General features: G+C 42.9%; 1 protein-coding gene across 4 annotated transcripts in view; it reads right to left on the bottom strand.

The window, feature by feature from the left end:
• Window positions 1-18786, bottom strand: part of LOC108442457 (adhesion G-protein coupled receptor G2-like) — a 31987-nt gene that overhangs the window by 3016 nt on the left and 10185 nt on the right. For all 4 annotated transcript variants that reach the window (XM_037547344.1, XM_017722497.2, XM_017722498.2 and 1 more), the window contains exons 12-22: window positions 14970-15156; window positions 13935-14078; window positions 13695-13814; window positions 13552-13594; window positions 13315-13418; window positions 11264-11388; window positions 10262-10533; window positions 10082-10178; window positions 6390-6673; window positions 5165-5266; window positions 1174-1290 (exon numbers count right to left, since the gene is read on the bottom strand). In XM_037547344.1, coding sequence (XP_037403241.1) covers window positions 1174-1290; window positions 5165-5266; window positions 6390-6673; window positions 10082-10178; window positions 10262-10533; window positions 11264-11388; window positions 13315-13418; window positions 13552-13594; window positions 13695-13814; window positions 13935-14078; window positions 14970-15156 — 1595 coding nt within the window. The remainder of the gene's footprint in view (window positions 1-1173; window positions 1291-5164; window positions 5267-6389; window positions 6674-10081; window positions 10179-10261; window positions 10534-11263; window positions 11389-13314; window positions 13419-13551; window positions 13595-13694; window positions 13815-13934; window positions 14079-14969; window positions 15157-18786) is intronic.

The raw sequence follows: 18786 nt of genomic DNA, 5'->3' as shown, positions 1-18786 counted from the left end.
CACAAATAGAAACTGTGATAGAAATGCCTTATTTAAGTGTTTAATTAATAACTACTAAATGCATGAAATTTCATCATAACCTGATTATTTAAGTGCAAACAATGTCAGGTCTTTCAGTGCGCGTACAGCAAAAATAAGCAAAGAAAGGAAAATGTAGTTCACTGCCCACTCCATACAGTCCAATTATAAAATCTAAACTGTGAAAAACACAGTTTTAGTGTTGAAACTCAATCAATGCCTGTTTATTAACCATTTGTAAATCAGTGCAGAGTGTCAAGACATACTCTAAAGAAGAAACAGCTCCTTTACAAACACGCCTGCTAAAGTTCCTGCTGAAGCCTGAGTGGACTGATAAATCAGGGAGATGATGCAGTTATTAATCTCTGACTGAACTGAACTGAACTGACTCCTCGGGAGTGGATGTGTCAACAAGTGATAAGCTAAGCATCAGTGATAGAGCGTTACTGTCAACTGGAAATCACACAGCTACACACTTTACGGACACGCTGGCAAGATTTTGTTATCGGGAGACGGCAGTGAGATTATTTTGGCTGCTGCTCCCATAATGTCGAGCGTTTTGTAGCTTCATTCAAATATGCCAGGTTATCATTAAACATATTAACAGAAGGGTTACATCACGAAAACTGCCAACCAGTAACCGCGAGAAACAGCATGAATTGATCTAATTTGCCTCGTCAAAGTGTTTTAAATGAATTCTGAATATATTACTTTTTTATGTAAAAGTACCAGCCCTGTGACCGGAAGGTCGCCGGTTCAATTCCCAGAGCCAACAGTACACGACTGCACCTCACCCCCAAACGGATCCCCAGGTGCTGTGGATAGGGCTGTCCACCGCCTGATAAGGGTCTCTTAAGGGAACCAGCCCTGTGACCGGAAGGTCAGTGGTTCAATCCCCTCGGCTGACAGTCCATGACTGAGGTCTCCTTGACCAAGACACCTAACCCCCAACTGCTCCCCAGGTGCTGCTCACTGCCTCTAGTGTGTGTGTGTTCACTAGTGTGTATGTGGTGTTTCACTGCACGGGTGGGTTAAATGTGGAGGTGAAATTTCTCCGTTGTGGGATTAATAAGGGTCTCTTAACTTAATCTACTTAATTTTTAAAGGAATTCTGCCAAACTCTGCAATTCCTGGCACACAGCAATCAACACTCACCGATGTCTGGGTAGCTGTCAAACTTTGATCTGGAAACATTTCTTTCCTGGCTGCTTGAAGAGAATCTGAACGACAGGACTGAGGTGGTGACCCTACTCCAGGCCGTTTGAGCTCTCTCTGTGTAAAAACACAAAAAAGGCACAAACTACAGGATGATCTGAAGAACCCACCGTACAACCGCTGACATGCAAGCATTTACACACCTATGATCAGTGAAGACAATGAGTGCATTAGTATGCATTTAATAATCCAATCACTGCAGAACATCTGATTTTGTCAGTAGTCCGGTCAACATGTTTACATACGCTTGAGTAATCAGATAATGTGGAAACTCCAGGTCTACAGGAGTCAGACCGTAATCAGATAATGGGGAAACTCCAGGTCTACAGGAGTCAGACAGTAATCAGATAACGGGGAAACTCCAGGTCTACAGGAGTCAGACAGTAATCAGATAACGGGGAAACTCCAGGTCTATAGGAGTCAGACAGTAATCAGATAATGGGGAAACTCCGGGTCTACAGGAGTCAGACAGTAATCAGATAATGGGGAAACTCCGGGTCTACAGGAGTCAGACAGTAATCAGATAATGGGGAAACTCCAGGTCTACAGGAGTCAGACAGTAATCAGATAATGGGGAAACTCCAGGTCTACAGGAGTCAGACAGTAATCAGATAATGGGGAAACTCCAGGTCTATAGGAGTCAGACAGTAATCAGATAATGGGGAAACTCCAGGTCTACATGAGTCAGACAGTAATCAGATAACGGGGAAACTCCGGGTCTACAGGAGTCAGACAGTAATCAGATAACGGGGAAACTCCGGGTCTACAGGAGTCAGACAGTCATCAGATAACGGGGAAACTCCGGGTCTACATGAGTCAGACAGTCATCAGATAACGGGGAAACTCCGGGTCTACATGAGTCAGACAGTAATCAGATAACGGGGAAACATCGGGTCTACATGAGTCAGACAGTAATCAGATAATGGGGAAACTCCAGGTCTACAGGAGTCAGACAGTAATCAGATAACGGGGAAACTCCAGGTCTACAGGAGTCAGACAGTAATCAGATAATGGGGAAACTCTGGGTCTACAGGAGTCAGGCAGTAATCAGATAATGGGGAAACTCCAGGTCTACAGGAGTCAGACAGTAATCAGATAATGGGGAAACTCCGGGTCTACAGGAGTCAGGCAGTAATCAGATAATGGGGAAACTCCAGGTCTTCAGGAGTCAGACAGTAATCAGATAATGGGGAAACTCCAGGTCTACAGGAGTCAGACAGTAATCAGATAACGGGGAAACTCCGGGTCTACAGGAGTCAGACAGTCATCAGATAACGGGGAAACTCCGGGTCTACAGGAGTCAGACAGTCATCAGATAACGGGGAAACTCCAGGTCTACATGAGTCAGACAGTAATCAGATAACGGGGAAACTCCGGGTCTACAGGAGTCAGACAGTCATCAGATAACGGGGAAACTCCAGGTCTACATGAGTCAGACAGTCATCAGATAACGGGGAAACTCCGGGTCTACATGAGTCAGACAGTCATCAGATAACGGGGAAACTCCGGGTCTACATGAGTCAGACAGTAATCAGATAACGGGGAAACTCCAGGTCTACAGGAGTCAGACAGTAAGCAGATAACGGGGAAACTCCAGGTCTACAGGAGTCAGACAGTAAGCAGATAATGGGGAAACTCCAGGTCTTCAGGAGTCAGGCAGTAATCAGATAATGGGGAAACTCCAGGTCTACAGGAGTCAGACAGTAATCAGATAATGGGGAAACTCCAGGTCTACATGAGTCAGACAGTAATCAGATAATGGGGAAACTCCAGGTCTACAGGAGTCAGACAGTAATCAGATAATGGGGAAACTCCGGGTCTACAGGAGTCAGACAGTAATCAGATAATGGGGAAACTCCAGGTCTACAGGAGTCAGACAGTAATCAGATAATGGGGAAACTCCAGGTCTACAGGAGTCAGACAGTAATCAGATAATGGGGAAACTCCAGGTCTACAGGAGTCAGACAGTAATCAGATAATGGGGAAACTCCAGGTCTACAGGAGTCAGACAGTAATCAGATAATGGAGAAACTCCGGGTCTACAGGAGTCAGACAGTAATCAGATAATGGGGAAACTCCAGGTCTACAGGAGTCAGACAGTAATCAGATAATGGGGAAACTCCAGGTCTACAGGAGTCAGACAGTAATCAGATTATGGGGAAACTCCAGGTCTACAGGAGTCAGACAGTAATCAGATTATGGGGAAACTCCAGGTCTACAGGAGTCAGACAGTAATCAGATAATGGGGAAACTCCAGGTCTACAGGAGTCAGACAGTAATCAGATCATGGGGAAACTCCAGGTCTACAGGAGTCAGACAGTAATCAGATAACGGGGAAACTCCAGGTCTACATGAGTCAGACAGTAATCAGATTATGGGGAAACTCCAGGTCTACAGGAGTCAGACAGTAATCAGATAATGGGGAAACTCCAGGTCTACAGGAGTCAGACAGTAATCAGATAACGGGGAAACTCCGGGTCTACAGGAGTCAGACAGTAATCAGATAACGGGGAAACTCCGGGTCTACAGGAGTCAGACATTAGTCAGTTTTAGCATCGCTGCAAAAGCGCTTTGTAGCGTCTCGCGGCGATGCTGCTCGCTTACTTTCCACTACAGCAGTCCATTCTGCACATGCGCCTGCCAAGAAATCCGAAAGAAATCAGAGTAAGAGTTCACAGCACTGAGAAATCTGACTACTGAGCTAAAATCCAGCCTCTGTATCGGATTTCTTAACGCTTAGAAGCCGAGAGTAATTTGGAGTGACTGTTTGGTATTTGGGTCAATTACCAATGCAATTCTAAAGCATTTCCATGAGGCAGTCACACACGTCATGTTATTTTCAGGAGAGCCTGAGCTGCTCAGATCGTTGTGTGACATGTCAATGCTAACAGAATCCTGATATCTTCATGAATTTGGTTGATTATTTTGATCAAAAATTTACGTAGCGCTTGCAAAATGTTGCACGTTCTTGCCTATAAAGATCCTGGAAACAGGTGGCACCTTAGATTGTAACGTTCACAGAGTCGCAGACGAGCGCGGATAAAAGACAAAGATGATTTAATGACAATAAATCAACAATCGTCAAAAAGGGGCGAAACATAAACAAAGTCGAAGTCCAGGCCAAGGTCACGAAAACACAGATCCAACAAACACTAGCAAAGGTACAAGAAGGGCAAGGCAGAGGTCAACCGTCAACAAACGAATCAAAAGGTCAATGCAAACGGAAACAAACAAACAAACAAACAATCAGAAACTGCTCAGTAAGTCTTAAAGCAACACTACTTCGCAGTGAATAATAATAATGACTATTAATAATAATAATAATAATAATAATAATGACTATTAGCACAGAGTCCTAATAGCCCGGGCTTAGAGTCGCGTGATAAACAGCACAGGTGAACGATGTGACTAATCAGGAGACTGAGATGTCTGAGAGGAGCGTTGTTGTGAGTTGGAGGTTACGTGAGAATCCAGACTATCCTGGGAAATGGAGTTCTCTTGCAAGTGTTCAGTCATCAGATCTCCCAGAGCATTCTGGGAGATGGAGTTCAATGCCTCCATAGGAGGTTCCGAATGCGTGACATAGATTGTTAGTCTGGAGTGTCTGTGAGCTGAAAGTGCAAGAAATGTGGTGGTGATTCATTCTGTCGCATGCACAGCAAGACAGGCTTTATTTTTAATTTTTAATCGGATTTCTGGATCGTATTATGGTCCATGGCCATTCGAATAATCGAATAACGGCAGAAATCCAATTATGAGCGGATTATTGAGAGTGTAAACACCCTCACTGAGACTGTATATCTAAGGTCTGATATAAACGCATCGATCGGATTACTGACAAAATCAGATTTTCTGCAGTGATGGGATTAGTAAGTGTGTGTGAACACACTCAGTGATCCGTGTCTGGTAAATAGTGTAGTAGAGGGCAGACCTGGAATTTCCCCCAGCATGCATTTTCCACAGCACACGTGTTTCCGCCACTGTCGTCTGATTTCTTCCTTCGCAGCACAGCGGAACACAAAGATGAAAAAGCCTGCGTAGAACAGTCAGTGGTCAGTGGTCAGCAGTCTTATTCCATACACACTATTCCTTTATTGCTCTCTCCATTAACCTGCACATGTGTTTTTCCTTTGTTTTTGTTGAGCTGGAGGTCAGGGATCCAGCCCTGTGACCGGAAGGTCACCGGTTCAATCCCCAGAGCTGACAGTGCGTGTCTGAGGTGTCCTTAAGCAAGACGCCTAACCCCCAACTGCTCCCTGGGTGCTATGGATAGGGCTGCCCACCGCTCTGAGCAAGTGTGCTCACTGCCCCCTAGTGTGTGTGTTCACTAGTGTGTATGTGGGTGTTTCACTGCACGGATGGGTTAAGTGCAGAGGTCTAATTCCACAGTGTGCAAAACACAGTAGGCCAAAAAATAAATAAATAAATACAAACTTCTTCTCAGTTACTGCATCTCACCCCAGATAAAAACATCAGGTCTACAGAATAAAGTAGGAAACTGGCCTGTAATTATGACTAAATTATAATTAGTCATAGGTGATTTATTATAAACTGATGTCACACAGAATCACGGCTGGAAAGTGTGGCTATCATCTTATTTATATATATATATAATTTATAGATATTATTTGTAACTAGAAAATTAGCATGTAATTTTGGAGTTTTTAGGTTTAACATTTTATTGCTGACTTGTTACCACAACAGTCACTAACTCCTTATTTCTTAACAACCAGAAATTTTATATTTATTTTTTAGTTCAGTACATTAGTCATTTACATTACCATATCTTCGCCCACTTATCTGCAAAGTTATTGTGGTTACTCGGTTTGATTCAATATTTAGCTTTAAAATCTAGTTTTTCGGTATTACATGCCGTATCATTTCTTCCTGGTTACACACCTGCTGTCTCAAGTCAAAATAACCAAATAGATCCCCAGACACCTTATTTTTAAAAAATCTTAATAATTAGGTCCCTTTTATGCAAGAACAGTGAATCAGGCTTTATAATATAACTCTCATAATGCAGAGTGGGAGAGTGGGCTGTCCATTAAGCTGGTGGCTTTGAAAATGAAATTATTTAATCAATAAAATGAAATTATTCCAATCCTATATTACGCGTGCAGCACAGCCAGCGGGCCGACTAAAGGAGACATTACCCTGCAGCGAATTGCAGATGGCAGACAGGTAGGTGAAGAACAAATGAGCAGATCCCCAGGAGAACAAACCAAAGATCCAGGTGAGGCCCATGAGCACAGCAAGCGCGGTCACACTCCAGATGTCCTGCAGCACGGTCCGGTTCTGACCGGGATGGGGGGTCTTCTTCTTAATGCGGCACATTAGCGTCAACACCACTATAAACATGGTGAAGTTCATCAGGTAGGTCACAGAGAAATACGCTCCCACCACAATACGGAAAACATTCACGTCTTTCCACCAGCAGCTGCGGGACAAAGGACAAACGAGGTTAATGTAAAACAAACAGGTTAAAATAAAGCAAGAGAGACAGCGTGTAGCACGTTTAACGTCTTTACAAGCTACATAACGGGAAGCTGCTCCATGGATAGTATAAGTACTAAAAGAGTAATTCTGGCTCTGATGTCCTGTTATCATTTTTATAACCAGACTGGCTTCATGAACTCATTTCAGGTGAAAGTCCTCCAGCGTCTCTCTTGGTAAACCAGTCTTTTAATAGAACGTCATTAATTAGTGACGCTGACGTCTATTAAAATGATCAGAAGCACAAAACACTGAAGGTAAACAGTTTCCATCAGGGAGAACCGAGTGGCTCTGAAATCACTTTTTACACACAAGCAAAGTTTCAGTTTCAGATTTATTTACAACTTAGTTCCAAGTTTAAGTTGAATAAAAACTGGCTTTAAACTCAGGATCACAGATGAGCTCCTTTACTATGTTGATCTGTAGGCGTCTGTTCATAAACATAAACCAGCCCAAACTCATTTACTATAAAATGAAATGGTGTTTGTAGAAATTCAGAAAAAAGCCGCGTCAGTCTCGACTGCATATGTGGACATATTTCTATATTGAGCTCTATTTACACAAAGTTAGGTTAGTTCATCATTTATGTTGAACAGACTCTCCCAAAGTTTTACGCTGCTGCGCTGACGTTGAACCGCGTGCTGCACTGGGTCGGTATGACCAACAGGTCAAAACCAGCTCTAAACAAAGTGACCGCTGGGCCCTGATTGGTGCTCTGGCTTTGCGCTTCTTTCGTTTTGACATGTGACGTTTTTATACACACAGAAACCAAAAGGAACGACAGATTTCTCAAAATGTAGGAGGAAAAAGTCGGATATTAGACTCTGAAATGTAGTGGAGTGAAAGGAGAAAGACGCCCAGAACAGAGAAACTTCAGTACAGATACACCAAAAATACTAAAGTACAGAAACTAATTACATTTACTCAGTTACTCAGATACTCAGTTACTCAGGTACTCAGACACTCAGTTACTGTCCAGCACTGGTAAAGGTTAACAAAGTATGCAGAGAAATGGATGGACTAAATTTAGCCTAGGCAAGTAACGTAGACAAGGAGGTGTACTCATTGAAGTGGCCAGTCGGCGGATGTTGACATTAGCCAATCATACCAACATCATAGAATATAATGTTTAATTGATTTCATTAATTGAATCATGGTAACTAGAGTACAATTAATTGCTGAGTTCTAGCAGAAGCACATCAAATAGGTTAAAACATTCTCTCCGCTGTTATTTTTAAACCTTTTACAATGTGTAGGTCAGGCGGAGTACCTATGTGTATATATATATATATATATCTATCTATGCAGATAGATCATTTCAGATGCTGCTGATTATGTTGGATAATACATCAAATATTTGTGTCGTTTTGGGTCAGATTGTGACCCCCAGTTCCTGTCAACACCATTTAAAGAAATCCTAAGTTTCTAAACAATGCACCATTTTACCACGATAACCGCTCTGAAATACCTTGTTTACATACATTTAAAAAAACATGGATTTTCCCATTAATATGCTCAACCCCAATGAATGCAATGATTTTCAAATCTCATAGACCCGTCTTTTATTCACAGTACAACATAGATCACAGATCAGATGCTGAAGGTGAGACATTTTACCTCTTCATGAAAAACATGAACTCGTTTAGACCTTAATGGCAGCAACACGTCTCAGAAAAGTCGGACAGGAGCAACAAAAGGCAGGAAAAGTAAGTGGTACTAATAAAAAACAGCTGGAGGAGTAAAGTACAACTAACTCGCCAGACTGAGTGTAAAAGAGCAGCTCAGAGAGGCAGAGACTCTCAGAGACGCTCAGAGACGCTCAGAGATGCTCAGAGACGCTCAGAGACGCTCAGAGACTCTCAGAGACGCTCAGAGACGCTCAGAGACTCTCAGAGACACTCAGAGACGCTCAGAGACGCTCAGAGATGCTCAGAGACGCTCAGAGACGCTCAGAGACGCTCAGAGACTCTCAGAGACGCTCAGAGACGCTCAGAGACTCTCAGGAGCAAAGATGGGCAGAGCTTTACCAGCCTGAGAAAAACTGCGTCTAAAATTTTGAAACAATTTCAGAAAAATGTTCCTCAACGTGAAATTACCAAGACTTTGGATTTTCCACCATCTACAGTACATAATATCATCAGAAGATTCAGAGAATCTGGAGAAATCCCTGTACGCAGTGGACCAGGCCGACGGTCAGTACTGGACGCTCGTGATCTTCAGGCTCTCAGGCGGCGCTGCATTAAAAACAGGCCTGATTCTGAACTGAAATCACTGCATGAGCTCAGAAACACTTCCAGAAATCAGTGTCTGTGAACACAGTTCACTCTACAATCCACAAACAGGTTAAAGCTGCATCAGGCAGAGAAGAAGCCAGAAATAAACAGGATCCAGAAACACTGCCACCTTCTCTGGGCCAGAGCTCATTTAAAATGGACTGAGGATAAATGGAAAACTGATCTGTGGTCATCATCATCATCATCATCATCATCATCGTTGTTGACCGCTTAATCCAGATAGGGTCACGGTTGATCTGTGGTCAGATTAATCAAAATTTGATTTTTTTTTAGACACCTTGGACACCATGTCCTGCAGACTCAAGAGGAGTGTCCATAGTGCCCATGGCGTGGGCAGCTTACACATCTGGAAAGGTTCTATCAATGCTGGCCAGTATATAGAGGTTTTAGAACAACACAAGCTGCCATCCAGACAGTGTCTCCTTCAGGGAAGGCCTTGATTATTGATCATCAGGACAAGAAACCACACACTGCATCCATCACAGCAGCATGGCTTCACAGAAGAGGAGTCCAGCTGCTGAACTGACCCGCCTGCAGTCCAGACCTTTCACCAATGGGAAACATTCAGTGCATCATGAAATGAAAAATCCAGCAAAGAAGATCCAGGAACTGTTGAGCAGCTAGAATCCAACATCAGTCAAGAATGGGACAACATTCCTCCCCAAAACTCCAGCAACTGGTCTCCTCACTTCCCAGACATTTACAGGCTGTTATTAAAGAAGAGGGGAGGCTACACAGTGGTGGACGCGACCCTGTCCGACTTTTCTGAGACGTGTTGCTGCCATTAAGTTCTAAACGAGTTCATGTTTTTCATGAAGAGGTAAAATGTCTCACCTTCAGCATCTGATCTGTGATCTACGTTGTACTGTGAGATTTGAAAATCATTGCATCCTGTTTTTATTTACATTTATTTACATTTTAAACGTTTTGTGTCAGCGTTTTAGAATGCCAGCAGGCGTCAGGATTTCTGAAGCCAGATTCCAAATGAATGCATGACACATTCATTTCTTACTTGTTGTTTAATTTAATAAATAAAAGAATAAACAAATGCTACTTGCAAGTATTCCACAGATCCGTTGTCCAACATAGTACTTGTAATTCCATAGACTGATTTATTAATAGCTACAGGAATGATGACCACAACCAGGGGAATGCCTTTGAAGAGAAAGAATATATCAGGTTATACAACACAGAGCAGTGAGAGTCAGCATAGTGGAGCACAGTGCTGAACCACATACCCCATCCCAGCAGCGTTACTTTGACCATGAAGTGGGCGACGTAGTTGTTGAAAACTTTGACAATGGTCAGGTATATGTGTACAGACTCCAGCGCTACCCAAGTGAAAGAGACCAACAGGAAGTAGCTCAGGAAGAAGACTGTAGGGATGCAGAGGCCCACGCTGTCGAGCTGCTTAGCCAGGAACGAGTCCAGGAAGAACACCAGGTTCAGGAGCAGCAGGGCAAAACACAGCTGGATCAGCATTTTATTTGGGACAACCTTATGCAGCTTCCTGTGAAAGGGAAGCGTAAAAATATCCAGTTTATAGGTTAAAATTACAGCAAATGAACAGAAATAGAAGCTTCTGCCAACAACTGTATGTGACGTATGCACCGGTCAGGCGTAACGTTCTGACCACCTCCTCGTTTCTAGATTATTGTGTAGGAGATGCTGTTTAACAATCCTGAAATCTGAGGATGCTTCGCTTCCCACGTCCCTGGAGACTCTTATTTTGAAACATGGCTAAGCCCTTCACGACTTACACTATCAAAGGTTTGAGATTGCGGCTCAAAATTTTACAGTCATGCTTTCAATATTATTAAACTAATTTAAGCTGAAAATTAAAAATGTAAATTTTTACATATATGCAGATTGGTAGTTGATTCTAAAATGACTGAAAAAGCCGTGTAACATCCAGAATTTCTAATAAAATGTTTAAAATGAATATGAAATCTCCAGGAAAATACATGTAACATTGATTATTCATGTTGAAATTACTGAACTATTGAATAAAAATCTAAAATATCTGTTGGTAAATATAATACCTGAATTCACATCATCAAAACTAAAATAACTGAATTATTAAGATGGCAATTGATTCTAAATTTTTGAACTGTGGTTTATAACAAGATCAGTGCTTCACAGTGCTATATTAGCTACATACAACATATATAACAACATTCCTCAATTAACAAACTTATCTATAATAAACACTGAACAAATTGTAAGAGAGTAAAACTCACTCTGACCGCAGGTACATAACCAAGGTGACCATGAGGAAAATGGAAGAAATGCCACAACCAATGTAGGTTATGTTGTTGAGGATGATAACTTGTTTGTAACTTGTTATTGACTGATTAGAGAAGTCCTGGAAGAGAAAAGAAACAAAAGAAATAAATAAAGGTAAAAAATGTACATGGTGGGGTGAAACGTGGTGACCATGCCAGCACATCCGTCCCAGCTGGACTGGGGCCTGTAAAAATTCTACTAGGATGAATATGAACTTTTTTAAGCTGCACTATGTAAGTTTCGGGGATTTGGAGACCTCTCTGTTGGAAAAGTGTAATTGCATGCAACATGCAGAAAGAACACTTTGGGATGTCAGTTGTGCTTCTGAATCTGCTATTGAATCTACTTTTGTCATCAGTTTAACCTCTTAAACTCCTCGGGACCACCTTCAGAAGCTGGGCATCGTGTGAGGCTGTAGCTCTTCTCTCCAGTCTAATAGACGGTGACGTCATTTTAAACCCTTATAATAAAAGAAGCTGAACTTTGTTTTTCTACTGAAAGTCGACCCGTTTTTCCCCAAATCTGGGCTCTAAACTATAAACAGACGGCGTCTCTTCAGTGATCTGCTCTGGAAACATCACTTTTAGAGAACAACACAAAGAGCGGCGCAGATTTTTGGCTCTCAGCAGTAAATTGTAAACATATAGTGAAATGTGGAGATCATAAAACACACGTTCTGATAATTTGAGAAGCTTTAAAAATCAATAAATAGATTAAATTAAATTTTACAGTTATATCATGCAGTTACTGAATAATTTGCTTACGGTCATGTAAATTCAGATGGACAAACCAAAATACACCCTGGAGAGTAAGAGGTTAATGTTGATTTTGCAGACCGTCGTTTTGACTCTGTATGTGTGAAGCTAATCTGAAAATAAGTGTGACTGGTCTGGTCTGAAAAACTCCAACCCAACACCTCTGACTTTAAAATGATTATTTCAGGCTTCACAGGAAGAATCGCAGCCGCACACAAGCACAAGGTATTTTAGTGTGTTTGCTTTTCTGCTCCGAGCTCAGCGATGCTTTAGTTTTAGTTTTATAAAAAAAATCACACAGTGTTGCTTTAATAACTACAAGAATGGGTCGCTCTCAGGAGCTCAGTGAATTCCAGCGTGGTGCCGTGATCGGACGCCACCTGTGCAGCAAGTCCAGTCGTGAAATTTCCTCACTACTAAATATTCCACAGTCCACTGTCAGTGGGATTATAACAAAGTGGAAGCGATTGGGAACGACAGCAACTCAGCCACGAAGTGGTCGGCCACGTAAAATGACAGAGCGGTCAGCGGATGCTGAGGGGCATAGAGCGCAGAGGTCACCGACTTTCTGCAGAGTCCATCACTACAGACCTCCAAACTTCATGTGGCAATCAGATCAGCTCAAGAACAGCGTAGAGAGCTTCATGGAATGGGTTTCCATGGCCGAGCAGCTGCATCCAAGCCTTACATCACCAAGCGCAATGTAAAGCGTGGAATGCAGTGGAGTAAAGCGCCGCCACTGGACTCTAGAGCAGTGGACACGTGTTCTCTGGAGTGACCAATCAATTTCCGATAATGTGTTTACAGAGCAGCTGAGATTAGAACACATATTAACGCTGGTAGCATTTCACATCTGGCTCTCACTCTCTCTAATTTTCTCATTAATTATATGTAAATGATTATGTAAATGATGTTTGGTCTGCCTGACTAACAAAGAATCTCACTGTTTCCAGTGTTTATCAGCGTCTTTTAGCTCATCTAGTCTTAAAGGCGACCTCACACTGCTTTGTCACATTTTACGGTTTTAAAGGGTTTTAAAGCATCTGCTTCCCACACATTCATCACTGCTGCCCACAGAACATCCACAGTGGCTTTGTTTTCCTTCTCTTTCCTCACATTTTCCAACATAGTTCCACAAGATTTCAGGGGGATTTAAATCGTCTTGCTGGAACGTCCAGCATTCGTTGTGGTTTTCCTCTTTAAAGACACGAAACAGGACGAGTGGAATGAAAGTCAGTTAGTTCTCTTACCAGCAGCACACCAAAGTTGGTGAGATGGTCACAACTGCACACAATCTCACTGGCAGTGCTGCTCAACACAGTGCAGCCGTCAGAGGACCAGCCACCAGAGCCATCTGCCAATCAACAAATCAATCAACTAATTAAAGAAACATCAAACACATTGGAATATTCATCAGTGATTAAAACATCAACAAGAACTTTTTAACTGACAGGGAACTGGACATTATTATAAACCGTAGTCCTCACTGTTTAAGTCATATTTCCAAAATGTACAGAGAACATTTTTATCCTGTGAACAGAATGAAAGGAATATAATTAGACGATGATTGACAGGTTATTATGACACTATTAAGGCACATACTGTACATAACAGTTCATGGTTAATTTACCGTTGACTTGGTTTTCTTCAGGGTAATGGTCACGTTCTCTTCCAGGCCGGAGATATTCAGCTTAGCCACACTGGAGGCCAGAACTCCGCTGATGAGCTCGGTGGTGTTCGACGCACCATACTGCACATGTCCATTGGAGCAATGACAGTAACTTTATTAAACATTTCTTAAGTGCACTCACACTACACTACAGCAACATTCATACCTGCACGCAATCAGTGTAAGAGGAGGGACACACACCTGAAAGAGAGAAGTTTTCTGATAGAAGCAAAACTGTACGCTGGAAGTTTGGTTCTTCTCCTTGGGAGAGAGGTTCTTCAGGAGGGAGGCAGGTAGAACAATAGAGCCTTTAGGAGTGGATCCATTAGTGGAATCACCATCAACCTGCCATTCAGCAAAAAGAGACAACTCAGAAACGAGCTGCGTGCAATGAGTGACGTGCCAAAAAAGTAGTTCCACCGCACACCTGGAGCAAAGAGGCCACTGTTTGAATTTGGTGGTCAGTGGAATGATACAGATATGGTGTGAAAGCGTTCCGGCTATATGTTTGACGGTGCACAATAGTTGTATTGGTGTTATATTATGAAAATCCTGCTAAATGGGTTTGGCACCTGCTGGTCAGTTAGTGTATTACAGCTCCTATACGTATAGGTGACTGGGTGCAGCCCCGGCAGTAGAGTGTTTGCACAGCTTCGTATGTTCAGCTCAGCAGAACTGCAAATAACTCTGTAAAGCGTTGTAATATTCGGCTTTTAGCCCTGCTGTCTTGACATACTGTGCATGTATTAGAGACCAGTATACCCAGTTGGGCTTTTTCAAAATGCTTTATTTAATTAGATTAAGTGACCCTTATTAGTCCCACAACAGGGAAATTCCACCTCCACATTTAACCCATCCGTGAAGTGAAACACCACATACACACTAGTGAGCACACACACACTAGGGGGCAGTGAGCACACTTGCCCAGAGTGGTGGGCAGCCCTATCAGCAGCACTCGGGGAGCAGTTGGGGGTTAGGCGTCTTGCTCAAGGACACCTCAGTCATGTGCTGTCAGCTCTGGGGATCGAACCGGCGACCTTCCAGTCACGAGGCTGGTTCCCTGACCTCCAGCCCACGACTGCCCCAGAGTTATAGAGTTGAAGCTAAAACGGAACTGAACCTTTAGTTGTTCACTGGCATCTATTCCCAATGATTTATTCTCAAGTTTAGCTGATATGCACAGTTTATAAGGTGGCTGGCACAGAACTGGATTAGCACTCAGCACTGGGGTCTTACCTGCAGGCCACTGTCAGTCATTGTGAAGGAGGTCTTCTGAAAGTTGTTCCCGTTCACCTTCTTTAGCCCCACGGTCACAGAAGGTGTGTTAATAGTTAGAGTCTCGTTTTCCATCTCTATGAGTTGTAGCAGTTTCTCCACGGCCTGTATTAACTTGTTATTGCCGTTCTGATCTGAACTGCTTTGACTGGGGTGCACGAGACAAGGAAACACAAAAGGAAATGATGACAGGCCAAGCCTACTGTAAATCAAAACCATTCAAATCTTTAAATGTGTAAAAACGCATTAGTCCTTCTCCTAACAGACCTCTGAGTGTGCACCTCAGTTCTTTATGTAGTGAATATGAACAATGACAGGGCTGCCAACTCAATTTTATCGTTGGTCCAACAAAAACAACTGTTCAGGTTTACTTTTAATTTTGTGAGTTCAGACTTCAACATGGTGGTGGTAGTATGAGGGAAGTTCCTTCAACATGGTGGTGGTAGTATGAGGGAAGTGCCTTCAACATGGTGGTGGTAGTATGAAGGAAGGTGGATTGAGGGAGGTGGAGAACTCTGAGAACCTGAGCTGGAGCTCTGGGCGGCTTCTGCCTGTAGCTAGAAGGCCGGACCCCCTCATAGCTGTAGCAGGACTGATGTAGGACTGAGGAACAGGGAGGAACTGTGGGGGTTGTTGCGACTGCAAACACTTCATCATGGTAACGGAAGGTAGGATGTGAATTTATAGGATGTTAGACAGAAAGAAGGAGGGGTTTCAACAATGCCCCTCCCCATAAACTTCAATTATAACATAACTACATATTAAAATCTTACAAACTGACACTGAAAAACAGATGACAGACCAATCAAAACCTAAATTTACCCAATTTGCATAATGGTGAGGTGCTTGCTTAGTATCACTCCCACCTGAGCTACCAACACTCTTTTAAGCAGTGCTGAATCTAGGAGCTTCTCATGACGACACTTGTTACCCACGGCAACACAGCCATAGAAAAGCAGTTGTGTGGGTAAAAACTTCACTGTACTGTTTTTACAGAGGCTTAGTCCTCTGTATAGATCTAAATCTCTGCTCATCATCTTTCCTGCTGGTGATCTAGCTTCCTGCACATTTCACATCCAACCTGAAACCATCACACCTTCAGATAATCAAGGACTTTTGACCGAGTAACTAAGGGTGTGATTAGGGTTGGCACTAAAGTCTGCAGGACCACAGATCCATAGGCGTGTCTAGCGTCCCAGCACCCCTAAAAATAATAAGAACTCATTTTTTAATAGAAGTTTGTCTCTGATAGGTTTCTCTCGCTCCTACTCTTCCTCTACCTCACTCTCACTGAAGCTGCCATGAGCACTCGTGACACACACACACACACACACACACACACACACACACACACACACACACTAGGGGGCAGTGAGCACTCTTGCCCGGAGCGGTGGGCAGCCCTATCCACAGCACCCAGAGAGCAGTTGGGGGTTAGGTGTCTTACTCAAGGGCACTTCAGTCATGGACCGTCAGCTCTGGTGATCAAACCGGGGACCTTCCAGTCACAGGGCTGGGTCCCTGACCTCCAGCCCACGACTGCCCGACGACTTAGTGCAGCAGTGCAGTAGGAAAACTAGAGCACTCAAAATGAGTACAGTAATTATAATCCCACTTTAAAGAGTTGTAATAGCTTAACATTCACAACAAATAAGAAACAAAATTCCACCTAGTGCAGCTTTACAGTAAAAATACTTAAAAATCAGAAATCTCAATTCAACTTTTGTTGTAGCAGCTTAACTTGAACTTATATTGAAAAACAATATACTTTTCCACTTATTAGAGTAACTGCATTACAGTAAAGCCTAAATATGAAATTAATAAAGTTGCACTGTACTTCGTATCAAGGAAGGCCAGTTCTTAAAGCGCTTTTATTGAAGCTGCAGCAGTTTTCCCTTTTACCTCATGCAGTTATCTACACTCTTATAGGGTTTTATCGTGGAAAACCAGCATCAGTGCAGAGAAACTTGTTTGCAACAGTAGCCAGTGAGGGAAACTGCAGATGCCACACCACATTACATCAAAAGACGAGTCAGTCCAGTGTGCCGTGAGGCTAAGTAGTGACATCGGGGTCATCAGAGCTCCAGATGTCTGTGGTAAAGCTCATAGCACCCGCATTTGATAAAATACCTCATATGTGGTCACAAAGCTTGCTGTAAAGCGTCGGTATGGTGATGAATTTGATTACGCTCTCATTAATCTTTCTGGCCGCATCACTGTCTCGATAAAAGTCTGTTCTCCAGGGTGTGTTTTGGTGCAGCCTTTGCCTGAGTCAACTCCCTGCGTTTACTTTTGAGATGCCATATCAAATTGGTAGTATTGACCGTGGCTCTGTTACTACTGCCTTGGAAAATACTCGCATTGCATACGTTACACGTGGCCGCTGGCCTGGTTTCATTCTCCACTTATATATTTCCACACGGCAGATGTTAGAGCAGTGTCCTGCCACAAACTGTGCTCTACACTACGACACCCATGTGACCACTGAGGTAAAACAAAGGATCGGCCCCGATTCCAATCTTTGAGATCGGATAAGCCACAGGTTTTTTATCTTTATCTAGCAAGCTAATGTTCCAGGTCATCAAACAACCACCACTCTGAATTTGAGCGAGAGAAGCGAGCTGTCGTCAGTGGTGGGCCTGCGTGTTGATATTAAAGCCAAGGTGCTAGACTAGCACTGTCTGTATGAGAATCAGCTGATTAATGGGTTCTAAGCACCCCTAAAGCTCTAATCCTGCCATCACCCCTGCACAGATCTAAATTAAAGTGTCACTTTAGTCACCATTCCCATTGAAACACCAGTCTGCTGGGTCCAGAGCTCCTGCTATCCCCACTGCTATACTGAACCCCCTCTCGGTTTAATCTTAGAGTGAGTTTGAAAAACGCTGTTCAGTTTTCTTGTAACGTTGGAGGCGAAGAGGCTGGGTGTGTCTTAAATCTGACTTAACCAAAGCCCAAAAGTCTGTTCAGTTTGGAGTGGGAGAGTCTGTTTACACCTTGCATCAACATCGGCTTTGTGTCCGTAAAGTGTCTGGATAAACTTTGGCCAGATTCCATTTCAGCAATGTGATGGTAATCTGCTCGCAATGCGTCCTGAGGGGGTTCCCACCCGTGTTACATCCATGTTGCGTGTTAATGCAGGGTGTAAACAGGCCCTGAGAGCACTTTACAAACAAATCGAAGGCCTTCATTGAATGGATCAGGGTGTGACAATACTGTGACAATATTTTGTCTTGTACCTTTCAAATCTACATTCATTACGATGACATCACTGTTTTAGGACAGTATATTGTGTGCTTTTCAAACCCTCGTGTGGTGTTGGTGTGTTTGTTACTCAGTGTCTGCTGGACCCACCACATTATTCTTTTAAATCATTACAGTCATAAAATTTTATGTAAAAATACCAGATGTTTAAAATATAACAAGTGTCCAGTGTTGGATTCTACTGTAGCAGCTGTAGCCAGTCAGCAGCCTGTCCATGTTGTACACACACACACACACAAAGATTTTCTATAGTACACTGTGCTCAGTAGAACCGACTGAACACCACTACAGCTCTTTACTGGCACTGACTTCATAAAACTCTGAACACTGTTCCACTGTTCCAGTGTTCCAGTGTTCCACTGTTCCACTGTTCCAGTGTTCCACCTCTGTTCTATTTACTATTCATTTGTTCTCGAGAGTGCAATCTATCCTTTCTGTGCAATAATTCTTAGATGTGCAATATTATATAACGCTATAAGCTGCCCAAGGAATGTGCAACTACAACTGCTACCTC

The sequence above is a fragment of the Pygocentrus nattereri genome, chromosome 18, assembly GCF_015220715.1.
Source record: "Pygocentrus nattereri isolate fPygNat1 chromosome 18, fPygNat1.pri, whole genome shotgun sequence".
In the NCBI taxonomy this organism is placed as follows: Eukaryota; Metazoa; Chordata; class Actinopteri; order Characiformes; family Serrasalmidae; genus Pygocentrus; species Pygocentrus nattereri.
This window is presented reverse-complemented; position numbering and strand designations above follow the sequence as displayed.